Consider the following 24360-nt stretch of genomic DNA (forward strand, 5'->3'; position numbering starts at 1 on the left):
CCCCATGACACAGAAGTCTCAAAACTCGGATTCTACAAGTGCAAACAGAAGAAGAAGTGGATGCGCCATCAAAAGCAACGTACAGGCTGTCACACACTGCAACGCTACTGGCAACCTGGCAGACAAGAAGGATTCGAGTCTGCAAGCGGCATGAAGATCTAGATCTAGGGCCCATCATGGTGGACAGAGACATTCAAGGAGGGGCCAACTTTCGCTACTTCCTCTACACATATCCGGTATAACGGGTTCAGACCAGACATGAACCGTTGGCCTTGCGAGCCCAATCCTTAATCCCTCTGATTATTTGTGCACCCCCCCGCGCCCCCAATAGCATCCTTCCCCTCCTAAGTTCTCCTTAGTTCACCATCATCCCCCTTGGTTTTTAGATGGCGCCTGTTACAGGGTGCATCACCTTTACGCGGCTGGCCTTCGAGTTGGCCGTGCAACCGTGTGCGAACTTAGCTAGCTATTTAGGTTGTAATAGGACTTGGAATTCGAGGATTCTGCTATGGTCGTGACACCTTAGGTGACCAGCATCTGGCAACGGACCTAATACATGGAGGGAAGCACAGTAAGTTTCGGACATCTGAAAGAAATGCCTTTCTTGCTTGAAAGCGCCACAAAGCACCCCTTCTTTATCAAGACAAGATATCATTGAAAGACCAAGCGGGAAACAGGAATGTCTCAAATTCAAATCGATGCACTAAAAGTTCATCTCCCGTCGATAGAAGACCCTCATGGAACAAGGGTTCTCAAACCTCAGAGTCCGCTTCATCCATAGTCACTCCTTTTGCCGTTGTCGAAGCCCGAGGTAGGGTGGAGCGCGGCCCATCCTTGTCTCGCGATCCCTGCGTGTGCTTGTTTCGTGAACCGGCATGGGTCTCAATCACCGTTTCCATCATGCCAGCTGACATGGCGGCGTACGACGCGGCGGCAATCCACGCGATGCAGATGTCAAAGAATACGAACGACCCCCAGAACCCGTATCGTGAGCCTAGCCCGAGGCCCCACCCGAGCGCCACTTCGATGCCCATGATGGTCCACCTATGTATATACAAGACGATAAATGTTTGCCGTCAGTTGGATAAGATTAAAGGTGCACCAGCGCTACGGTAGCCCGTACGCAGGCAAACCTGATAGCATCCCTGAAAGACATTTCCATACCCAAACACAACGGCAATCATCAGATTTCTCACAGTCTCCGTCAAACCATTCTTGGCCTTCGGGACAGACGGTTTCGCTTCCCTTACGGCCGTAGCCAGAAACGACTTTGTCCCAGATTTCTGTCCAGCTTGCATCTGCTTGCCCTTATTCAGGGAGGCTGTCAGGCGGTAGCCGGAGAACAGGAACCCCAGTGCATGCATGAAAAGGGAGATGGCCAGTGACCCCGATAGGGTGTTCCAGAGCTGAGATGCAAACGTATCACAGTGAGGACATGAAGTTACGGTGTATGAGAATAAATACACAGTAGGGCGGGAGTAGCAACATTACCGTGTAGAACAGGTTCAAGACATCCAAACTATTTAGCGCGGCCGCTCGCACGATGGCTACGACACAAGCACATGTGATGACAGGAAACCACACCATAGAAAGGAAGATAAAACCTCTGAAACCAAAGCGTCATTCGAACGCATTTTTTAGCTTCAGCAAAAACGCGTCGTATATATATATACCTGTACGTCGTCAGCGCGTACTTCTGGCGTGTGGTGGAAGTTCCGCGATTCGAAGATATCTACGGAATATTGAGGGTTCCATGTGAATGAAAGTTCCATCAGAGGACCTTCCATGGAGTCCAGGGTACTCACGGTTAACCATTTCAAAAGCATGAGCGACAATGACTCGTAGCCGAACATAAATCCAAAGCTAGAGAGAACGAGAGGTTCAGTGGATTACATCAGCAATCCCCGCTTTCTTCGGGACGAGAGGTGCGAAAGAATCCCCTTACCACATCAAGCTAATCTGTGTGGGAGTTCCATGTGTAGGTAACTGATAACTGTTTGATCTGAAAGCCAGGAACAATGCATGCAGCGCCGTCATCACTTGAAGGTAGAAGAAACAGGGTCGGAAGTAAGAGGACTGGTTTTTTGCTCGCTGCGGCGACGTCCACATACTCAGCGTCATGAGGAAGATCCCAATCAGAACGCCCCACTATTCGGGAAGAAACACAGATGGACACCCAACAAAATGGATCAGCAGAAAGTCATCCGAAAGGATTGAAGATCTAAACATAACATACCTTCAGATTCATTCGAAACCCTTCATGACGAGCTGTCAAAACTATGATCCTAGGGAAAAAATTCGCTTAACATCAGGCGCTCTCAGTGATCATTACGATGCTTGCTTGCGTGAAAATACCCGACTTCAACTACCACATAGATCAGGCTGACTACTTGTCGGAAGATCATGTAAAAGTCGAATCCCTTCGACCTGAGAATCTTGGTATACATTTCATGCGCATCGTCTAGGCCAAAAGATTGGTAAAGATCGTGAGATGTTCCACCCTCTGAGTACGGAAAGCTCCGTGCCATTCACTCAATTTATGCAATCTCACCAGATGTGACGTTGATATAGGATATGTTGTTGGCGAAGAAGAAGTACATTGCATCTTCCGACGAGATGCCAGTTTGAGGAACAATCGATTGCATCTCCTGTGACATCCGAAAATGCCGCATGGTCAGACATTTGCAAAGCGTGGTTTTTGTAATTCAGGTTTGCCTTGTACTTACTTCCGGATTGTATCCGTTCGCTGGAGTCGGCGTCCCAAAATACACATCATGGCAACACCACGGGTCTACAGGGCCTAGTTGAATCCAAAGAGCGAGCTGAGGTCGGGTTGCCGCTGTTGAGCAAGGAAGCAACCCAGGTTGCTGAAGCATCCTTGCAACGTCTGTTCCTTCGGGACACTCTTGGTACCAGCCATTCGCCTAGTATGTATGAATTGACACAAGGGATTGACACGAATCGACACACATGAATTGACAGGAACGCGAATCTACTTCCGACCGCATTCAACTTACATAGCCCAGATATTGATAGCGAGGACATCCGGCCGCAAATGCGTCGGCGATGCTAATTAAAGCCAACGCTGGATTCGACAACGTGGACGGGTCAAGCGCTTCATAGTCACTGCTAAAGCTGCCCAGGCGGCAAATGCCCATGACATTTGGGTCATGGAACTTCGCGCTAGATAATCAAAGAATAATTTCAAAGTAATGAGAAAAAGCCAGTAGCCGGACACAGTTGCGTGATATTTGAACCATCCCGATATGAGATAGTCGACTGATAACCAATGCTTCACTCACCTATTGGGAACACCCGCCAATGATGAATAGTCATGGCGAAGGAGAGGAAAGTCTACGTTTTTGATGGGGTGTACTCCAACCGGCGGCTGGAAGCTTCTGTTGAGGAGAGGGTAGACTATTCCGGCTACTCCTCGTATCATGCACAACAGGAACGAAATAGAAAAGGTGTCTTTCATGGCTGCTACACTTCGCCTTTCTCGCGGAATGAGAACAATTCAATATGAAGGGCCGGCGATTCTTGAAAGGAGGGCTGTTGACCAGCAGGGAGAAATTTTTGTAAATGGAGCAGAGGGGACGTTCCCACGGAATGCGAGCTGCTTTTTGTGGTGGGTTTGCAGAGCCCTTTGTTTATCGAGGCTGATTAGGAAAGGTTTCCGTCGGTACCTAAGTATGAACAATAGGTGGTGCAGCCCCCCTAATGCCTACCTAGTTCCGCAGAGCGTAGATGCTTACTGAAAAAGCTCCTTGAGACAAGTTTAAACTTAATGCTATACGCAATCACGGGGCGACAGTCTTGCATGGCTCCAGAAACAACCGTTTCTGGCTGTGGAAAACCCTAACGACAGCAATTTTTCCAGAAGACAGGTTTCTTGCGCACAGGATACAAATTGAGTTTCTAGAATACGGCTGGAGAACGTCCGAGAAAGAAAGGGCGTCGGCATACCATCGTAACGTATCTCGCGGTCGGAGTGTAGTCGGTGACCGCTGTCGAAATGCGGTCAATCGCATGACAAACACGCGGCACTGTTCTGGACCAGGACTCTGCTAAGATGAGCGTTGGGAGGTTATTTTGCTTCGAAGAAAACGTTTGAAGAAGGGTGTCAAACTGCTTTGACGAGCAGCTTCACCGCATATTCGGTACTATATTTGCCGGAATTTTTGTCGCCGTTGTTCACGGAGATCGAGTTCTCGCCCGCTGGCTGTCTGTACTTCACGCCGATGGTCACTTTCAACTAAGACACGCTGTCTCGGCATGCGTCAGGTTGGTATATATATCATATATCTGAATGAATACCAAAGGCGTCTTGATGGAGACAACTATGAGACAACGCCATTCAATGAGGGACTTTCTTTGATCTTCCACCGTTCTTGCCTCAGTTGTCTTTCGCCTAATGACGACGTGAAAATATCAGAAGCGTGGACAAGCAAAGCAAGAGCATCCAGGGCTTCCATACATCCTTCGCTCGACGTAAGCGATTCTGGGAACGACAGAGGTTCCAGATGTATAGCAATTGGTGCAAACGCTCCCGCCTAGTTAGCTCGATGACAATTCAATAGTCGGCTACGAGTCTGTATGCAATTGGGTTTGGAATGCCAGATATCGGCGATGCGATGGTCAGGGACAAACGCATGTGAAGGAGACGGATAATTCAAAGGTACTGTAGAACGCAGGTGGGAGCGCTGTGGCTCAGACAGCTCGAATTTGCGAACTTACGAATTGTGTGTATGATGAGGGCCTCGATGGGCCTCGGCGAATTGCCGCCAAACGCGTGAGTGCGACGGGTTGGAGTTTCGCTGGCATGCCTTTTCCGACAACGATCTGGGACGCATTTTGTCTTGCACTTTCCTGAAGGGAATCGGGGCCACTTTCCCTAGCAGCAAGGCAGCGAAGGAGTGGCCACCACTATTCCGACAATATGGGAAACCAATTGAGCGACACCAAGCGTACGAACGATTCGCTCATCAATGAACTGATTTTCCTGATGTCGAAATTGCTATCCGTCAACCACTGCATCTTCGAGGACGACCGTGACGAGAGACCTAAGACCATAGGCGCCGCCGTCCGGAAAGCCGAGCTATAAGCTGGTCCAACGCGTGGATATGCCGGACAACGTGGCTTCATTGTGCGTGAAGTACGAGATTTACAGATGCTACATTGCCGCCAAACCAAGAAAAAAGCGTGGCTGGAGAATCGTAAAAGCAAGAACACCGTCGGATGCACCTAGTACCGTTAAGGTGCATCCATTGGTATATGGCCAGTCAGTTCCGAGCATTTGATCATGGCACCGGCGAGTGATTTGCATGCAAGTGGATATGCGTATGGGAAGGTTGTCTCAAGAAAGACGTTGCTTGACCTCCTGGCAATCGTCATGTCAATTTGTGTGCAACCTGGAGACCAAAAGTCCTCGCCCCTCACATTCCCGCCTTTTCATCATCGCAACGGCATCGAGAGGTCGCCGGAGGCCGGTCTGGGTTCCATGGACGCGGAAAGGAGTGTCTTCCTGCCTACGTCGAACGGCATCGAGAGGTCACCGGAGGCCGGTCTGGGTTCCATGGACGCGGAAGAAGGAAGTGTCTTCCTCCCTACGTCGAACGGCTTTGCGCCTGCCGTAGAACGCTTTCGTCCAATGTATAAAACGCCGGAAAGCACCAAAATAGCGCAAAGTTAATTTTAACCTTGTGTGCTACTATTTGGTATCCGTCCCTGGTGTCCCTGTTAAACAGACCATATCTAAACTAAGGGACGCTATGGCTATTCTCTGCACTTGGGGACAATAGGCTCCGGCTCTGGGACACATCCCAAGCAGTCCAGGCCTTCTGGGGACACAATTGGATTGACAGTGCGTAGGTGGGTGCTGTCAAATCGGAAACCTGCACGATGCCCTGCGAAAGTGCTTCAAGGGTCGAGACATTTCGCCACAGGACAATCTCCAACCCCTTGGATTCAATCAGCGCTGAGGCTACTGTGCACGTCTTTCCCCTTCTACCTACCCTTTTAGAAAGCGTTTCTGGAAGTCGGGCCATAGCCATATGAGAAAAGCACTTGATCGTTGAAATCCTTCCAGAATCCAGGCCTCAAATAGAGATTCCAGGGATCCTCGCATTCCAAACCCATGTTTTGATCTCGCGGGGAGGAGGCGCAAAGAGACAGAAAGAGACAGTCGCACTACGTACACCGGGAGGGCAGCCTTCCGAAAGAAGCTTCACGCTAGGGTTTAAAAGGATAGGCCTAGGTGTCCTGTCTCGCGCCAAAACCTCAGCACTTTGCGAAAAAGAAGCACCTTCAGCATCGTTCATCGCAGCTCTTGTAGCTCCGAAAGCCTTTGCATACCCCACATACCCCACAATACCATCTGTGAGCCCCCGTACCGACTCATGCGCGTCTCTGGCATTCCCGCGATTTGGCTCGCCATTTTATGTGCAGCAGGAATCGCGGTTGCCCAAAGCATACAGCAGACCCCCACCACCGCACGGCTCTTCAAGAGCTCGGCGGATCTGCGGATCACCGTAGTAGGCCACGGATACAACTCTGGCAAATATACCGACTTCTGGCCGACGCTGTGGCGAGGAATCAATGCGGCGTCCAAGTAGGTGCCTCGGCTGTCGCGGTGCGTGGAAAGGAGACGACAGATCTGACTCTTCATTCTTCCCAATGTCAGCTTGCTGGGGGTTACGATCTGGGCCCCGCTGTACGATACTGCGTCCACAACCGGCACAGGTTATGGGATCCAAGAATGGGCTGAAGCAGTCGCCAATAAGACGGACGGACTGGTTACGACCTTGAATGATGCAGCATCCCAGCTGACGCCCATAAAGAGCAATCTCTTGGCAGCGCCCAACATGCCCCTGCTGCTATACAACAGCGGCGTCAATTACTCGTCGGTTCTAAGTAAGTGCGACCCCTGCTGATATATAACAGCGGCGTGAAGAGTATTAGCCCTTCCGTTTGATTCGTGGCCTCACTCCTGATGTTCGAATGTAGACTCTTTCGCATACGTCGGACAAGTGGATTGGCAGGCAGGATTCATGGTTGGGAAGGAGCTTATCAAGCGCGGTGGGACCCGGCTGGTGTGTGTCTTCAGAACCCTCGGTCGAGTCGACTTCCAAGACCGATGTGCAGGAGCGGTCGCTGCCTTCAATCTAGCGTTCGGTCGCAACGACGTTTACAGCAGCGCCACTTCCAACCAGTTCAACTATCTGATGGGTACTACGGAAAACATCCCTATTCTGAATCGTAAGTGTGAAGCTATCCTTTGCGATAGTTGAAGTCGCCATGCTGATCAGCGGCTTCAGTCATGGACACTTTCCAGTCGTACCTCACGAGCAACCCAACCATCGACACGATTTTGTCCACCCAACAACAAGTCGTACGCGCCGCCGTAGGCGCTGCCGGAAACACGACGGCAATAGCCCCATCCAGGAAGTTCGTGCAAGGCGTGGTTGATTACAATGCCGATGTGGCGCCTCTGGTCGATGTGGCAGCGCATCAGCAGACTTGGTTACAAGGTATGCGGTGCGCGGCGGGGCATCCGTTGGAGGATCAACTGCCATTTATCCTGAAATCTCTGCTGACAAGTAAGGTGTCTTTTGCAGGCTTCGTACCATCAATCTACATGTATCTGAAGTTGATGGTAAATGAGACCATTTCGGGACCGGTGGTGTCTTCAGGTCCCCTTCTCATTACCAGCGACACAAAAGCGGCGGGCCAGGCAGCAGTCGATCTCGAGAAACTCGATGTCGTTCCATCCAATAGCACATCCGTCGTCTACTTCAATCATTTCTTTGGGCTAGATGTCCTCGGCCAACAAGGCCTCGGCGTCCAAGACGCCATGAAGATGTGGAGCATGACCTTCCAGAACAAATACATCAGCACGCCGTACAGTCTCGCAGACTGGAAGACCAAGCTCGATTCCCAGCTGGCGCCATGCGCGAGCGCCGGTGCAACAGGATGCCCGGCAGGGATTCTCACAACCGACCCCGGCGACGATTGGTTGAACTACGCCACGATGCGTGCAGCTCTTTACAACATTTCCGTAGCAATCATCGGCACCCGAGGCGCGTCGGCCAATACCCGTTTGAACGCACTGTATGTTGGTTCGGACGACTATCAAATCGGATGGGACGCCGCCCAAGCAATGCTATCGCGCGGGGTCACCAAACCCATCTGCATGTAAGTGCTTGTTCTCATCGTACTTGATGTTCACCGCAAACGTGGCCTAATGTGAAAAAAGGACCATCGACGATTTAACGACAGCCACCACGCAAGCGCGTTGCCAGGTGAGTGTGTGTGCCCTTCAGATGCCCTTTCATTTATGGTGGCGGGGATCAAGCGGGGTATCTTGATGACAGGTGTCGAGCTTCAACCTTCTCACGTTCATCTCTTCATCGCGATAGGGAATGGCTGCTGCCTTCACTGCATCAGGCGCGGCCGGCATCACTGTGGCCTCCTCGTACATCCGGGTGGATGCTTACAATACGCCCACCGGTGTTCTCGTGATTCAGGGAGTTTTCAAGCAGAGCGGCGGCGCTCCCGACGGCTACTTCTGCACGAACGAGCTGATCTGCACGGCTCTGGTTCAGGCGCTTCCTGGTTCCGGGGTGTCCCCCAAAGCTGTGATATCAGCCGGTATCAGCAAGGAAGTTGCCGTCGCTATGGGACAGGGTGTCGTGACCGAGTACGTGGATGTTTCGCCATATGCAGCGGTAGGTGACTTCTTGGAACATGGCTTGCACTTCCGCCGTTCGCTTACCTGATGGCCGGTATTTAGGGCTTTCTGGCGATCACCAACCTCGGTATGAAGATCAAGCTCAATGCAGGCTTGATTGGGAACTCTGTGACAGTCGGCGGCAGCGTCCGAAACTGGTATGTCTCCTTCGAAGTGTCGGAGTGATTAGAACCACGCCAGCACATTTTAACATGCGACATTGTCCCAATCTAGGGTGTGCCCACCTGGCTACTCCATCAACTCCGCTTCGACCGCCAAACCTTACAAGCCCACTGCATCCGGTTTGACCGGATACGGTGACTTCTGCGTCCCCTGTACATCGGGAACATACACCGCAGCAGCCAATGCCCTCGCCTGCGGTACCTGTCCGTTCGGGACCTTCACCACCAAAACCGGCACGACCAAGTGCGCGACCTGTGTGCAAGGCGACAACGGCGCCGATCAAGCTGTCTGTCAGGCCTACTTCCTGTCGCTGGAGCAGAAGCCCCAAGGCACCGCCGGCCTGGCGGCGCTGGCCGCTGTTTCGATGCTGGGCGAGATAGGGTTCGGTGTAGCGTTGATGGCGTTGCAGCGGTTCCCAATCATCAGGGCGGCGACGCCGGCGTTGTCCATTCTGATCACCGTTGGTGCGAATCTCGGGTGCTTGTCCGTCATCGTCCTGCAGTTTGGCTTGTCGAAGGCGACTTGCTCCGCACATCTGTGGCTGCTTTGCACAGGTTTCTCGCTTATCGTCACGTATGTACCCGCTGGTTCAGATCAGAAGCGTTCCGTTACTCATCTATCCTCGTGTGTTCATCCTCCCCTCGTAGGCCGGCCGTTGTCAAGAACTACCGTCTTTACAAGATCTTCTTCAACCCCAAGCTGCGCGGAAACGCCCTAAGCATGGGAACAATGTTGACTTATGTTGGCGGTGTCGTCGTCGGCGAATGGGTAAGCAGCGGTGGCAGATTGCTTCAACGAAGGGTCAACCGCACCTCGAACATCATGAACTGACCTTCTCATCCTCCTCAGATACTCCTTGCATTGTGGATGGGAATCGATGCTCCCTCGCCCAAGAAACTGCAGGACTCCACCGGCGCCTTTTCCGTTTGCTCGTCACAAAAGATATCAGTGCAGACAGGCTTCTCGATTGCGCTGATCATGTACAATGCGCTACTGCTGATCGCCGCAGTCATTGTTGCCACCTTGACCAAGAATATCAAGGACAAACAGTTCTCCGAGTCTTTCTACGTTATCTTGTGAGTGCCTGAAGATTTTACATCCGCATTCATGACTTCAGGCTAATCATCACAAACCTTCTCAGCTCATCCGCCGGAATGTTCTTCTGCGGAATCATCGCCATTGCCGCCGGCTTCATGCCCAACATCGACCTCATTGCTCGTTGGTCAATCGTACACCTGTGCATCATTGTCGGGTCGCTGATAACACCCGCAATCCTGTTCGGCTCGCGCATCAAGTCCGCTATTTTCGAGAAAGTATCTGAGGACAATGCTGGGATCGACGTCAAGAAGCCGCTTATATTTGCAAAGGGGAAGACCAACTCGGTGCATGTTGGTGTGGCAGCCGCGATGCTGGAAGGCAACGTCCTCACGCGATGGGTGGGTGTGACGGCGTCGCTGCTGATGCCCTCACCCATACCCGGCGTCGTCTTCCTAATCATCAGCAAAGATCCGGTATGTTCTCCTGATTCCGTGGCACTCGCGGAATGCGCCATCTGGGGAGCTTTTCAACTAACATGTTGTGCTCAATAGGAACATCCAGAGAAAGGCGACTACTACCTGCTAGGCAGAGACGGGTACATGCTCGATCCTAAAGCTGAAGACGCGGAGAATCTCGTTCTCGTCAAGGGCAAAGCTGAGAAAACCCGTCTAGTCCTCCAGCTACCCGGTGAAGGTCAACTACCCGCTTGGTGCGAGGCTATCAGTCGGGCTACAGGCGGGGGAGCAACAAACAATCCGACTCTGTCGGGTTCAGGTGGGACGGCAAATGTCGTGAACGGGGTTGTGGGCAAATCTACGGTCGGACGGACGAAGCGGGAGCATAGTATTCGGGAAACGACTAATTTGGATGGTGACGAGCAGGTTTGAGGTAGATCGGGAGAGGGGAGACATGAGTTGTTGTGACGGTGACGGACACACGAAAACTGATAGCAGGAGGAGTAGTTGTGAAATTTGGGAAACATTAACAAAGCTTCGTAGTAGTTTCTGTACTGAGTCGAACAGGAAGTAGACACTGTATTGAATGGAGTTCTCGTTGACCTAGACGCCCTGTGCCTCCTGGTGATACGTTGGGAGGCTTCTTCCAGATTACTGACCCCAACTGTAATTGCGGCTTCTTACACCGACAGTTCACCGCCTGGACACGCGCTGTCCCATAATTTATCCATAAAGCATGCTTATTCATACGTATGGATGCATACTCATGCATATGCACGCATACGCATCATTTTTGCTGCATTTATCTTGCGTTCAGTATGCGTTCATTGATAGATTATGGAAAGCCATAAAGCATTGCGTTAATGGATAGATTACGGGTGCATTAATGCATGCATATATGCACCTTCTCTCGCCATTGTCGTGGCCCAGCATGCATACCCAATGCGTACCTGTCCTTAATTCACGGCCCGTATGCGTTACACGTTATGCATCCGTTTATGCATCAATACTGATGCATCTATGGATGCATACTCATCGGTTTATGTATAACAGCCTGGCCGTTTCCATTCCCCACCCAACAGCGGTCACCCGATTCTCCATGAGCCAGATTCGATCCAGATCCAGATCCATATTAGGCCATAGATTCTCTAATTAGGGCTCACCCATAGTGACGGGGGAGAATGAGTCACTCCGCCCGCGTACCGCACCACGCACACGAGCCGCACGTCTTTTTTGGACTTTGACAAAAGTGGCTTTCAACTTGCAACCATCCTCCTGGTTGTCATCGTCCATCTTATCCAACCCCTTGTCCAACAAACAACCGAGACACCGTCCAACGCAGCACCTGGTACCGGTAGGGCTGCTTTCAGTAGGTTCACTTCAAACTCAGAGCACCTCGGAAGGAAGTCTGGTCGGAGTTGGGTAGGTCTGACCTCCGTGCATTCTTCGTGGGAATTTGGGCTGACGCCACTGAATTTGGTAGCATCTCTAAAAGAACGAGGGTTGGGGTGGCGGAGGAGTTGAGCTACTGGTGTGGGGATGTACCAGCGGCTTGTTGGTAGTGTGCATGTCATGGCAGATGCTAACAAAATACCATGCCCCCTCCGAGCATGTCGGACCCTCCTGAAGAGAAGGTACCCATCCAGCGTTTACCGTCACATTCGATCTTGCGCCCAGCGAAGTGGGCTGGGGCTAGCACACGGACCTGTTGACATCACATGCCCACTGTGTTTTCAACGAGCCGTGCATGTCAGCTACGATGCGTTTGCACGTACGCATTACAGAGGCCATATTGTGGAACAACCGGCCCCGGTGATTCCGGGAGGGAGCGGTGCATTGGGGAATGGTGGATTGGAGAATGGTGGGGTTTTGGGAAACGGAGATCGCCAACTACAATTCGAAAACGACCACAATACCACGAGACGAGGAATGCGATGGACACCAAGCTCGAGTTCTAGCTCCTCTTCAGGCGAGCATTCAAGTTCATCATCAAGTGACCATAGCTCAAGCAAACCAGACCCCAGCTCTGAAGACGATCCGGGAGACGAGGGCGATGAAGCTATTGAAGAGCTTGCAGCTATTTTCCAACCTCCACCTGCTGAACCCTTCCATCTCAATGACGACCAAATTCCATTTCTACGCTTTCTTCACCACACGATCAAGGCTCGCTGGACCAGAGAGGCTTACCATGATTATTACGAACTCAACATCACCAATATCAATATACCCAGCAACAGGAAGACTGCACTTCGTTGAGCATGGGCCCTTTTCAACCCGAGGATGTCTGTGCACGATCTCCGTATCCCAGGTTGGCCAATCATCTAATACCATCTGGAAAGGGATGTGGTTGACCAGTTTCTCACATTTCTTTACCCTTACCCATCACCCAGATAGCCCCAATATCATTCCGTAAGTACCACTGTCGAGCATCGTCGCCTGGTGGTTCCAGCATCCTCTTATCTCGAACAACCTCACCGACGTCAACGAACAGCACACAATGCCGATGTTGGAGGCTGGTGTCCTGGATATGGATTCTGCGGACATTGCCAGCTGGTATCCCGACCGCTATCCTGTTAAGGAGGCTTGCTGGACCGGATGGCAGTGGGCTACGAGCATGATTGCAACACGGCACATCTGGGAATGTCACTACGAAGCAGCTCACAGCCAGGGGATGCCCGTGAGGTTTATCCATTTGATCCAGTTTGTGGACGGTTTCAAGATATTCAAAACCAGAATAGATAACCTCACCATCCTCGTCGTCGCACCGGGTGAGATCCAGCATGGCCAGCAAAATCGGAAAACCAGCCACGCTATGGCCCCCATGTCATTTATCGACATGAGACAGAAGGACGCAATGGGCACGGAGTTCTTCGCTCACTTGATGAAAAACGAACTCGACATCCGTGCTTGGGGCATGGAGGTATATAATGCAGCAACCGGAAAAGTAGTGTGGTGTATAGTTGTGCCATTTGCCGTGGCAGGGGACGGCCCAGGTCAGAGTTGGTAAGAGTTGCTTGTGGTTTCTCCTGTCCTCCCTACTCACCGATTCACGCAGGGAGAACGGGATACCTCGGGTTTAAGCAGTCGAGCGAACTTGTCCGCCGACCCTGTCATTCATGTGGTGTCCTCCGGGAGCACGTACTCGAGGATCGAGGACATCACGAACCACTTCCGACACCGGGATGAGTGTTCATGCACCGAGCACCGGTATGTTTCTTGCCATTCAACCCCTGATCTTCTGTCGCTGAATGCTATGTCCTCTTGACAGTTGAAATGGAAATGATGCGACTGGACTGACGATGGATCGGTTGAGAGACGCTTGGATGGAAGTAGAACACGGCGATCATCCCGCTATCCAACACGCTGACCAGTACGGACTTGCGTTCTCAAGCCCGACCTGGCTTTTCCCGGGTCTCAGTCCGTGCTGTTTAGCTGCAATAGACCTTCAACATGCCGAGGCACAAGGGGAGATCGAAAAGCACTGGCGACGTTTTTCCTCCCTGCTGCGTATTGAACACGGGGCGGATTTCTGGACCATCCTTGACCAGCGTTATCAGGCTACATGTCGTGCAAACAAAATCAAGCAACCTAGGCTCAAGACGCTCAACCACTGGCTGTACGGGCAAACGCACCAGAACAAGATGATGTTTATCCTACGAAGCGTTGGGGTCCTGCAAAGATTTGTTGTCGGTCGGGACCATCTACGAGCAGAGTGGGTGGGATGGCTTGCACATCGGGCTGGCATTGAATTAGCTTGGCGACATGGAGTGGAGCAGCGATTAGTGCCCGAGCTTCGCTGACTCGCATATGATAGCAACACACTGGCGATATGGATCTACGGCCAAGAGTACTACTCCGTAAACACCCATTATGTTTGCCACACCGCAGATGAAATTTCCAGGTTCGGGTCCCCACACGAAACTAGCACATTCGGGTTTGAGTCGATGATATCGCTCTTTTCGATGAGCAGGACGATCAACACAAATTATCGGTCTCCGGGTGCTACTGTACTTCGTCGTTTTTGGATGCAGCGCTTATGCGAGTCTGCAGTCGACCCTACTGCTGGATTGCACAAGCGGGACCAATGGAGGGACCCGAAGCCAATCCATATGCCGATTTTTGATGCGCTATTGGCGAACCTGTACGAAATCGAACCCACCATCCGCTGGAACGCAGGCCAAGTACTCTCCACGCTACAATTCAACTTTGTGCAATACGAGCTTGGGCACGTTGTGGCCTTCCTTCCTGATGGCCAAACGGGTACCAACAGCCACTATCGGAACCTCGTATTCGGCCGTTTACGAGCGTGTATCTTGCTGGACGACGAGGAAGAGCTTGTTTTCGCTGTCAACATCATGCCTACAAGCACAGATCCTCTGACGATGTTGCCCATTATCGACGGATTTCACAAGAATGAAGATGCCCGGGATGGGGGTTACGGACGACTCACGCTTGTCTATGGGGCATCATGTGTGGGAAAGGCAGAGGTATCACTGTTTGACGATACTCCGGACCGAAGGCTCGTTGTTCATGTGGATGGACTCTGACGTCAAAGCTGGTCAAAGCTGTCGAGTGTGGATGTCGCGTCATTTACGTAAGCAACATTATTCGTCCGACTCTTTCGTTAATTCATGCGCTCAGTACACATCAGAAAGATGCGCTCAGTACATTAGAAAGATGCGCTCAGCACATCACCGGTCTGAAAGTTTCTCTGGTACGCCTTCTTGCTCCGTACCACTCTCCTCTCATCGTTTCATTCGAGCTTGAGCCGCAACCCGTTGGAAACTCTGCTTGCATCCACTTGATTGTTCGCCATCGTTGTGTGGCAGTCATGATCGGCAGAAAGTCTCTTTTTGGAAAGTCATCGTTAACCCATCAACCTTTCCGAACACCCACACAGTTACCCTCGACCGGCGATCGACCGAGCACCCCTAGATCTACCGATGCCCGAGCATACGGATCAAATGCCACAGCAAACACATCGTCCAGGCCTTCCGGCAGCAGCCACCCGCCGCGATCTTCAACAGCGACTCCGGGAAACTCTTCGTCTTCAACCCCTCGACTCTCGCATGAGGACATTCAGCGATATTTGAGAGAACAACACGATCAATTCGAAGACACGTTGGCAAACTTTGTCGAATCCCTTAGCGACACAATTGGCCCTCTTGTTGTCTCTGCTGTTCAAAATGAACTTCGTTCGCATCTGGCATCCGGCGCCATCAGCTCGCTTTCTGCGTCGTCAACACCATCTGCTCAACCCGCCTTACCCGGCAGTGCCGCCGATACATTCCTCACGAAAGGCCCAAAGACTCTGAAGCAGATGATAAAGAATTTTCTCTCTGGCTATGTGCCAGGCTATGCCTCCCTGACAGGGGCACAGATCACCGGATATGGCGCGGGAAACACGGATGCCAAGCAGTTGCTAAGCGATCTCACAGACCCGATGCAAGAACATCCGCAGTGCGCCAAGCTCGAGGAAACATTGGTAGACTTTCTTGAGGATGAGCCACAGCTTCGATCGTACCCACTGGACACTGTCTATTCGGAAATGTTCTCAGTCGTTCGCAATCGAATCATAAATTTGAAGAGCGGTCGAGTCAAAGAAGAAGCGAAAGTGTCTACCCATGGTGAAGCCATCAAACGAGGCAAGCGAAGCATCCCAACTGACTGGGATGATCTTCAGAGGGGTAGCAAACACACACCTCCCCTCAAACCGGTCTCCGCTGATTCGCCGTTTGACGTTGATGATTCCGACGATGTGCAGGATGAAGAGGACGGCCCAAGGAGACAAACCCATACGCCCGGCAAACCAATCGGACGAACCCCCAATTCGCACGCTGGTGAACTGACACCGCAACTGATGGCCTGTCACATCAGCATGCAACCGATCCATATCGAACCTCGCTCCCCGTCGCCTTTACCCCGTCTCCCGACATACCAGTTGAGACAGACCTCCCGGAGCAGGACAATGTGGCCAGTGTTGGTGATGATGACACGGGTAGGAGTTTGTAACTTTTCCTTTGGAGACGTATATGGTCTCGATCTTGGCGCTTTCTGATGTACACCATCCATCCATCTCACATGTACAGTTCTCAACGCTTTGGCAACGGTGAATGGTACACTCCCGGCGGATGACGACACCAGTCCCACCTCCGAGATGATCCGTGCGCTCTACACCACAATCGCAGCAGAGAAAGAGCAGAGTCGCAATATCAAAAGTGTCCTGCACAAGAAGGCAAATCGCCCAACATCTGGGGGCCTGATTACAACGTTAGCTGACATGATCTTGGACCCTTCCACCATCACCGGGATGGATCGTGTATACAAGACTGGCCTGGGCATTTACGAAGAGCCCAATGCTGTTGTCGTGTATGCCGTTTCTCACGCTCTGAAGCCTAGTGGATGGCCAGCTGCGTTGGCCGGCGCGCAGAAGCTTGTTGGTCTGAAGTACATGGCTCCCGAGGAAGAAGATAATGAAGACCCCGTGTACGTTTGAGACATGAATGTGGGAACTGCTCGACACTTTTGTGAGCCTGTATCGATCATGGGGTAGTTTCACTATGTCTCGCGTCTCGGGTCAACTCTCCTGCCGACCAAGAAAGAGAAGACATCTCACACGTCGACAATGCGCAGTCTCATTGCACTGATCCTACGTGCTGGGTTGTCGTCCGATTCGGTTATGTCCTTGACCTTGGAGTTCCTTGAAGACCTGAAGCGAACCAAGTTACCAGGTATCGCGCGATGTCTATCATACACTTTGTTTTCGGACAGGAAGCTAATGCAGACGTTCTCAATTGTTAGGACTCGAGGGACCACTGAATCCGTCCAAGCCAGAGGGAAAGGCGATTAGAGGACTCCGTTTCACCTGGACCAAGGATGATGACACCATGGACGTCATGTGGTCATTGGCCGCCTTTGCCATCAGAATCTTGCTTGCCCGTGAAGATTCCATTGACAATATGTCCTGCGCGCCAACCTGGTCGACGACTGAACCCTTCTCCATGGAGTCATTGCTGGGCGCCCAATGGATTGAAGTATTGAGCAAAGATTTCCTGGATGTCGCTTATGGGGTCGTGTTGACAGCCGGGGACGTCAAGCTTGGACCCGTGATTCACTTCACTTTCATGCTCATTGTCGCCTGCGTTGTTTCGCCGTTGCCTGTTGCTGATATCAAAAGGAATATGGAGACCAAGATGCATTCAATGACCCTGCTATCCGTGGGCAGAAGAAACGACTGATGGCGGCCACGAAGAATCCCAAGCCCTTCTTGGACCAGGTTTACGCTGTTCACTGCGCTGCCCCTTACCTTGTATCAGCCATCATTGGAGTTCCAGCTTGTGATCCACGCGTTCGCAACCAACTCTTGGGGGATTTGTCGGCCCTCTTCCCTCTTCCCGGAGGAGCTGTTGGCAGCCAAATGCGACGAATCCTCGAGCCCTTCAGCGTGCCCGTGAAGTCCACAATTCCATTGGATCCTGGGCATACCGCCTGATTGGATCTATGAATGTAATGGACTCATGCGTGGTTTCAACGTCTGGTACGAACATCCTTTTGTCTTTCGTTTTCCAGGGCCAATGCTCATTCTTTTCATTAGCTTCGCCACCATATCCCCTTTCATCCGCTTTGCCGAAGACACCCCTCCCTCCGTAGGCAGCCTCTGCCCCAAGATTGGCTGCACATGCATGCATACGTTGCGGATGGTGGGAAGCGTACCTGTGGCATGTCTTTATATTTAGCTAGCTGGTGGTGTTTTGAGTTGTGTATTTATATATGAATTTTTGTGCGATTCAATTGCAAAATTTGAAGTGCACAACTGTGCTTACTACCAAGTGTGTGTGTGTTTACGCATGCGTACGCATACTTATGCATCGTCTATGCATAGTTTATGCGTGCATATGCAAAAGCATTAGCATAAGTTTGTCTCATTAATGGTTTTGCAGAAAGTACGCATTATCGATGCATTATGCAAAGCGCGTGGCCGGTAGTGTATAGAGGATACAAACGGGCTTCCGACGGTGATGTTAGGCATTGAACTGTCTTCTCCCGAGAACCAAGTGACCCTAATGTTGATACGGTCGTTAATGGTCTCTCAGTCTTGAAGGTAGTCGCCAACTCTGGTCGAAGTGCTACCGGCTGGCTGCCATAGGTGCAGACGAGGAGACACCAGCAGTGGCACCCGAATCTGTAGACGCAACTGAATAACCGCCAGTCAAAGTCAGGCGAGACGCTAGCAATGTCGCCGGATACACTATCGCTAGCTGAGACTAGGCCCCTGGTGGACTTTGATATGCGTTCCCAAAGAAGTTCAAAAAACGGGCCCTTTTCCTTCCAGGCTCTCCTCCTCCCCTCGCTGCTTTGCTCGTGAATCCCCGTTTGACGCTTTCAAATCACGCTCGATGTACGCCGGCGGGCTATCAGCTGACGATCCAGTGGCCTCATGATCGAAGTGCTTCCCGAGTGACGACGACGGGCGCTCGCATGCGTCGCCAGCTCCTCGAGCGTAGTACACGGCAGGGCTGGTTCGAGAGACGGGGAGTGTGTACAAGCGACCGAGGAAGAACGCGGGCATTATATGCTGCTCGCGACAACATTGAGCATTTCCTTTGCTTGCCTTGCCACTACCAAAAGAGAATCACGAACGATCGCTCTCGCTCACGGTTCAAGTGTGGCGGCGTCACCATCGTCCCGCATTTCAAACATCTCGTCCAAGCGTAGTCTTGCTGTAGCAATGCGAACCATAGGGGGGGGGGGGGGGGGGGGGGGGATAGCTGGAGTACCATTGCGTCGACGTCAGATATAACTTGCGCGGCGGGGAGTTTGGTTGAGGGCGTCTCCTTCTTCAGGTCTGATGCGAGAGTCCGAGTTTGACCCTTCATCATCCTTGCCAGTGTCCTCAAACTCATACGCCGCCACTCCGTCTTCCTTCGCATCTTCCACATGACCTTAAACGCTTTCCGCCATCCAAGCCGGCTCAACCGGGGCATCGCGGCTACCCTCAGGGTCCTGGATGCATGCGCCGTCAATGCTTAACTGCAAGTCCAGCACAAGCATACGTCTGGTGCAGCAGATGGTTCTTCGGCTTGTCTGTTGTTCATCCCAAGCATTGAAGTTGGTCATTTTTCGTGCCAGCGGGAGACTTTTCTGTAGTGTATTCGTGCCTGTTTCTCCGACACCTCCTTGCTGTCCCAACTTCCCAAGAAGGGGTTGGCTGGTTGGGGAGTCCTTTGTGTCCGAAAGCGAACGCGTCCTGCTGCGACCTTCGTCTTTTATGCGAGGAGGGCCGTGGGAAACTGTGGGAAAAGCAACAGCCAACAACGTCCTCCCACTCAATCTCCCCTAACGGAGTCGATCTCTCGAGAACTCAGGCCAGGTTCAGAGAGGCCGCCCAGCAGCATAGCCCGATCTCCCAACGAACACCCAGAACGACCCAAGTCATCACCACTCCAACCACCATCTCACATCCGCACATGACCACCAGCATGCTGGGACCCACCCACCTCCCTGCCGCCTCAAACACAAATACAGCAGCGGCTACAGCTAGCAGTACGCGCAACTACGGAAGAGGTCGTGATGGGGAACCATCCACCTTAAACTCGCTCAGGCATGGGCATGGGCATGGTGACCCGACGGCGACGCCATCTTATGCTACGCACGGCTACTCGGCCACGTTGGGGGAGGTGGACGCTGGGACCACGTTGGCTGAGGAGGGGACTGCTGTGAATTTGGATACCACAAGGACGGCGAGGCCGGTGTTTGGGGAGCGACGGGACGAGGTTGGGGATGGGAATGAGATTGGGAATGAGGGGTGAGTAAACGGATGGGCCGAGCGCTAGCGAGGGAGTTTGGTTCGCTCTGGGAGCTCCAGCGCTAGCAAGGGCGACCAGAGCGAACGCGGACTACGGCGAGCGAAGCCGGGCGCGTGCGCCGACGGCGCAATACTCTCAACCACGGCCCTTGGCGAACCTCAGCGAGCGTTGCATCTTTGCGAGCGACGCGAGCTACGCTCCGTCCACCGCAGCCCCCAATCTCCTTGTCGCGAGCGGAGCGAGCAGGGTATCATTCATCCCATTGCCCAGTCTCATCGAGTGAGCAGGACAAGCAGGACGAGCATCACCTAACAGTGCTTCTCCCACTGTCTTCACTCTCTTTGCAGAACGTTTAGATTGACTAAAGGCCTCCCACCAACCTACGCCTCCACCAAACGCCCCACCTACCCCCACGGCGGAGACAGACCAATGAAATCTCACACCGATGACGATGGGAAGAGTTCCACAATGAAGGACACTACCCAACAACAACAAGACGGCAGCATGCGAACCGCTGCGCGTATCTCGCATACCGTTTACTTGCTGGTGGAGCATTATTTCGCGCTTGCTGGAGCTGATAAGGAGAAAAGTAGGGGTTTGCTCACAGTCATATGGATGGGGTTGCACCGAGTCTTGAGATCCTGAGCTTCGTTCTATCATTGTTAGACGGCGCAAGAGCACAACATGTGTTCCAGTACTGCATGCGGATCTTGCGGAGGTGAGTTTCGAGTACTTTCGTGATGGCGAGACTCTTCCAGCGCCATCCTGATAGACTTTCCCACCCAGCCACCTAGACGCCGCGATCATTCCTGACGAGACGGTGTTGGCGGAAAAGATCAAAAAACAATGTGAGTTTCGTCTCTTATTCACTTTGCTGTTTCGATGGTCCGGTTGGGGAAGATATGCTGTATCGTGCTTATCCCATTATAATGCCATGTGTTTTAATGGATAATGGATGGATAAAGTAACCCGACGCGATACCTCCATGGAGACGGCGCTGAAGTTTAGTAGTTTGTACCAGAAACTCAAGAACAAGGTACGGATCCCCCTCCCTTATCTCCCTTCACTCTTCCCTTATGTCGCATTCCCTATCACCCATTCCCAACGTCCTGATGCGACGTTGAACTATTATAGGGCACATTGAAACACCTTTGGGCAAGCGTCTACCTCCTCCACGCCCTCAGTCAATCGGATACCCACGTCGGCGGCGGACATGGTAGTGGTCGCGGGTCGGCTGCTGCACTTCTGCGCGCGGAGGTAAGTTCATCCCCCCTCCCAACATGCATGCCCCCGATCTCATAATTTGTATGATGATTCTCATGAATTTTATGTTGGCAGCTGGAGGAGAGCAATATGTATTCTGTGGGCCTGGAAAGGTTGCCTGATCCGCGAAAACGACGGGAGGGGTATAGTGCGCCGGATACGTATGTGCCACGGGAGGCAGCTACTAGCCCCGCTGAACAGTTCAAAGGGAAGGATGCGGCGGGTAAGTGCACAATCTCATTACCCAGCTATCTCAAAAGTGTGACGCTTATTGATGTTTTGGGTAGACCGCACGATCCACCACAGCACCGCAACCCTCGAACACCTCCTCATCCGCGACCTCGTCTACGTCTTCCAAGGCATCGACGGGATGTATATCAAACAATCGGGGGATAACATCCATATCAGCGACGACGTGAGAAAAAGAAAAAATGTGTTTCCCATCACCATCTCCCACAGGGTGTGTGATCTGATGAGTTGGGCTTTCTTTGATAGGTGAAATTGAACAAATCCCAACGCGGCATTGTGGGCAAACTCGCCGAGATGGGATGTCTGTACAAGAAAGTGGCCGAATTTGTGGAGGGGTGTAAGGAGGAGGGGGAGGGGGGGACTATGCGGCAGGTAAAATGAAAAAACCAACCTTCATTTTCGTTTTTGCTGTGTAATGTGATCTGATATTTGATTTGTTTTCAAAGGCATTGGCATCATCCCTCTCCCGCGAACTCACCTCCTACTACCGCCTCATCGCGATCTTGCAGCGGCAGATTAACCCCTCCAACACCGTCTATAATCCTGGTTCCGTCATCACCACCACCACTACGTCGCCTGATACCTCTAAGACTATCGCATTGACATTGAAACGCCTGTATGTGTGGGTCCTGGACCCGTTAAGGCGGTTGAGGGTTATGGCTACTGTTGTGAGGAGTGCGCGAGGTAAAATCAATCATTTGAAACACTCATAACTCCTGTTGATTGCGGGAACTGAGCGAGCGACTGATCGTGTTCTCTTTTTTTTTTCGGTGTGACTTTGAAGATAAGAAAGGTGGGATGTTGCTGAGTGTCCTACATACACTCGCGCAGCATGGGGATCCGTTTGTGGAGGGGTTTGTTAGGGGGCTCATGGACGAGGTATGAAAAAATCTCACCCTTGTCCCTGCCCCAATTTTCCCGCCCCTCCCCACCCAATTAATGCTTTCCCGTGATTTTTTTAGGTAGCAACCCCCTTCTTCACCCTCCTCCGCAAATGGGTTTACGAAGGCGACCTCACTGACCCGTACGGTGAATTCTTTGTCACGGAGCGCGGGGATGTTGGGTTGGAGGATTTCTGGGAGGGGAGATATGTGTTAAGGGAGGAGATGGTGCCGAATTTTGTCGGGGAGGCGGGGGTTGGGACGGTAAGTAGAGTGAGGGGCGAAGCGACGAGGGGGAGTGGGGGGCGTATGGGGCGGGTGAGGTTCAGCGAAGCAAAGTGGACCGGGTGTGTGATTGATGCTGACTTATGATATATAATTTCTAGATCTTTGTCCTAGGCAAAACGATCAATTTCATCCGGCACGCCTGCAAAGACACCCAGTTCGTTCTCTCCAAGAATACATGCGCCTGCCGCACCGCCACCACCACCATCACGCAAAAATGTCCACCCACCTGCACACCCCTCTTCACCTACACCTCCCTCCTCACCCGCCTCCTCCCCACGCACATCTCCCACCTCTACGCCCAAGCCAACAAACACGCCTTGTATCTTCTCATCAATACATTCGGGCTCAAGCAGCATTTGGCGAATGTTAATGGGTACCTTTTGTTGGAGGAGGGGGATTGGGCGGGGCGGTTGGCGGAGGTGTTGGCGGGCGCGTTGGGACGCAGGGCCGGGGGGGTGGGGGTGCATGAGTTACGACAGGGGTTGGAGACGAGTTTGAGTGGGAGGCGGGTAAACGAAGATGGAAGAGTGCGGGTTGGGGTGCGGATGTTGGAGGTAGTGTACCTCATTCTGCCTCCTCTTTTCATTCAGATGGTATATGCCTGCGTGTTCTGACAGCCTGTGATGCTTCTTGTTTTTTTTGGTTAGATATCCCCAGGCGACCTAACATGGGACGTCTTCAGCATCACGTACACCGTCACCCCACCGTTGACGACGATACTGCATAAAGCGGCGATGGAGAAGTATACGAGGCTGAGTTGTTTTCTGTGGAAGTTGAAGAGGGTTGAGGGTGCAGTTAGTGGGGATTGGAAGGCTAGGATGAGGTTGGCTGGGAGGATGCGGGGGAGGGGCGACCGGAGGGGGCCCCGTGGCGATCGAGATTCGCGGATATCTCGGACGGAACCGAGGAGTCATCGGAGTGAGCCGCGTGCGAGTGAACGGGGGTCAGTGGCTGAGCGGGGTGCGAGAGGGGAGGGGGATGTAGTAGGGAGTCATTGGGATGATACCAAACGGGAAGACCTTGACGCGCTCCTCCATTCCTGCCTCCTGGTCTGGATGAAGATGTGTCATGTGGTCACGCAGGTTCGGTATTTTGTCTGTTTTGAGGTAATCACATCATCCATTTTGGGTACATCATCTACGAGTTGAGTTATCTGACGCACGAGGGCGGTTTTTTTTTTGGTTAGGCACTGGCGGCGACATGGGCGAGTTTCAACGGGTGTTTGGAAGAGGAAGGGCAGGATATCGAGGGGGTGCTGAAGCGGCATGGGGAGTATCTGGAGACGCTTTTGAGGCGGTGTTTGGTTGATGTGAGTTCCGGCGAGTGGGGGAACGTAGCGAAGCGCGGGAGGGATGGGTAACTTTTCGCTGATCGATCGTTTTTTTTTTTCCTGTAGATGGAAAGATCACCCTTGATGCAGGTTGTGGAGGCTGTGTTGGGGTACCAGGTTGCTCATGTGCGTTCAATTC

At 52.3% G+C, this 24360-nt stretch overlaps 9 protein-coding genes across 9 annotated transcripts; 7 read left to right on the forward strand and 2 right to left on the reverse strand.

The window, feature by feature from the left end:
* Nucleotides 1–321: 321 nt before the first annotated feature.
* Nucleotides 322–3799, reverse strand: EV422DRAFT_539989 (uncharacterized protein). Its single transcript, XM_053071111.1, has 13 exons — nucleotides 3303–3799; nucleotides 3018–3183; nucleotides 2727–2924; nucleotides 2552–2648; nucleotides 2356–2461; nucleotides 2237–2285; nucleotides 2112–2148; nucleotides 1946–2039; nucleotides 1806–1863; nucleotides 1674–1732; nucleotides 1492–1606; nucleotides 1165–1406; nucleotides 322–1044 (listed from the first exon to the last, which is right to left on the reverse strand). The coding sequence occupies exons 1-13, from the start codon at nucleotides 3476–3478 to the stop codon at nucleotides 753–755; spliced, it is 1689 nt and encodes a 562-aa protein (XP_052922775.1). The 5' UTR covers nucleotides 3479–3799; the 3' UTR covers nucleotides 322–752.
* Nucleotides 3800–5959: 2160 nt separating this feature from the next.
* Nucleotides 5960–11019, forward strand: EV422DRAFT_540012 (7 transmembrane sweet-taste receptor of 3 GCPR-domain-containing protein). The gene is made up of 13 exons (XM_053071112.1): nucleotides 5960–6610; nucleotides 6683–6912; nucleotides 7006–7257; nucleotides 7317–7529; nucleotides 7617–8193; nucleotides 8255–8300; nucleotides 8418–8726; nucleotides 8792–8886; nucleotides 8963–9484; nucleotides 9559–9679; nucleotides 9761–9987; nucleotides 10053–10422; nucleotides 10501–11019. The coding sequence occupies exons 1-13, from the start codon at nucleotides 6399–6401 to the stop codon at nucleotides 10834–10836; spliced, it is 3510 nt and encodes a 1169-aa protein (XP_052922776.1). The 5' UTR covers nucleotides 5960–6398; the 3' UTR covers nucleotides 10837–11019.
* Nucleotides 11020–11632: 613 nt separating this feature from the next.
* On the forward strand, nucleotides 11633–12902 carry EV422DRAFT_206652 (uncharacterized protein). The gene is made up of 3 exons (XM_053065340.1): nucleotides 11633–11826; nucleotides 11888–12712; nucleotides 12795–12902. The coding sequence occupies exon 2, from the start codon at nucleotides 11944–11946 to the stop codon at nucleotides 12658–12660; it is 717 nt and encodes a 238-aa protein (XP_052922777.1). The 5' UTR covers nucleotides 11633–11826; nucleotides 11888–11943; the 3' UTR covers nucleotides 12661–12712; nucleotides 12795–12902.
* A 566-nt stretch (nucleotides 12903–13468) lies between these two features.
* EV422DRAFT_206682 (uncharacterized protein) lies at nucleotides 13469–14297 on the forward strand. Its single transcript, XM_053065341.1, has 2 exons — nucleotides 13469–13611; nucleotides 13673–14297. Exon 2 carries the CDS (start codon nucleotides 13704–13706, stop codon nucleotides 14202–14204), a length of 501 nt encoding a protein of 166 aa, XP_052922778.1. The 5' UTR covers nucleotides 13469–13611; nucleotides 13673–13703; the 3' UTR covers nucleotides 14205–14297.
* Nucleotides 14298–14692: 395 nt separating this feature from the next.
* EV422DRAFT_206693 (uncharacterized protein) lies at nucleotides 14693–16773 on the forward strand. Its single transcript, XM_053065342.1, has 3 exons — nucleotides 14693–14998; nucleotides 15060–16402; nucleotides 16494–16773. Exons 1-3 carry the CDS (start codon nucleotides 14818–14820, stop codon nucleotides 16515–16517), a joined length of 1548 nt encoding a protein of 515 aa, XP_052922779.1. The 5' UTR covers nucleotides 14693–14817; the 3' UTR covers nucleotides 16518–16773.
* Nucleotides 16774–17782, forward strand: EV422DRAFT_206603 (uncharacterized protein). Its single transcript, XM_053065339.1, has 2 exons — nucleotides 16774–17135; nucleotides 17206–17782. Exons 1-2 carry the CDS (start codon nucleotides 17030–17032, stop codon nucleotides 17640–17642), a joined length of 543 nt encoding a protein of 180 aa, XP_052922780.1. The 5' UTR covers nucleotides 16774–17029; the 3' UTR covers nucleotides 17643–17782.
* A 457-nt stretch (nucleotides 17783–18239) lies between these two features.
* EV422DRAFT_580455 (uncharacterized protein) lies at nucleotides 18240–19676 on the reverse strand. Its single transcript, XM_053073338.1, has 4 exons — nucleotides 19182–19676; nucleotides 19045–19124; nucleotides 18719–19022; nucleotides 18240–18598 (listed from the first exon to the last, which is right to left on the reverse strand). Exons 1-4 carry the CDS (start codon nucleotides 19386–19388, stop codon nucleotides 18494–18496), a joined length of 696 nt encoding a protein of 231 aa, XP_052922781.1. The 5' UTR covers nucleotides 19389–19676; the 3' UTR covers nucleotides 18240–18493.
* On the forward strand, nucleotides 19631–21322 carry EV422DRAFT_206861 (uncharacterized protein). Its single transcript, XM_053065344.1, has 4 exons — nucleotides 19631–20209; nucleotides 20558–20799; nucleotides 20877–20928; nucleotides 20997–21322. The coding sequence occupies exons 1-4, from the start codon at nucleotides 19872–19874 to the stop codon at nucleotides 21160–21162; spliced, it is 798 nt and encodes a 265-aa protein (XP_052922782.1). The 5' UTR covers nucleotides 19631–19871; the 3' UTR covers nucleotides 21163–21322.
* Nucleotides 21066–24163, forward strand: EV422DRAFT_206761 (Spc98 family-domain-containing protein). Its single transcript, XM_053065343.1, has 10 exons — nucleotides 21066–21246; nucleotides 21345–21467; nucleotides 21549–21696; nucleotides 21761–21888; nucleotides 21969–22094; nucleotides 22169–22406; nucleotides 22507–22601; nucleotides 22685–22867; nucleotides 22990–23445; nucleotides 23539–24163. The coding sequence occupies exons 1-10, from the start codon at nucleotides 21166–21168 to the stop codon at nucleotides 24037–24039; spliced, it is 2079 nt and encodes a 692-aa protein (XP_052922783.1). The 5' UTR covers nucleotides 21066–21165; the 3' UTR covers nucleotides 24040–24163.
* The last annotated feature ends 197 nt before the right edge of the window (nucleotides 24164–24360 follow it).

Source organism: Fimicolochytrium jonesii, assembly GCF_025526975.1.
Source record: "Fimicolochytrium jonesii strain JEL569 chromosome Unknown EV422scaffold_25, whole genome shotgun sequence".
In the NCBI taxonomy this organism is placed as follows: Eukaryota; Fungi; Chytridiomycota; class Chytridiomycetes; order Spizellomycetales; family Powellomycetaceae; genus Fimicolochytrium; species Fimicolochytrium jonesii.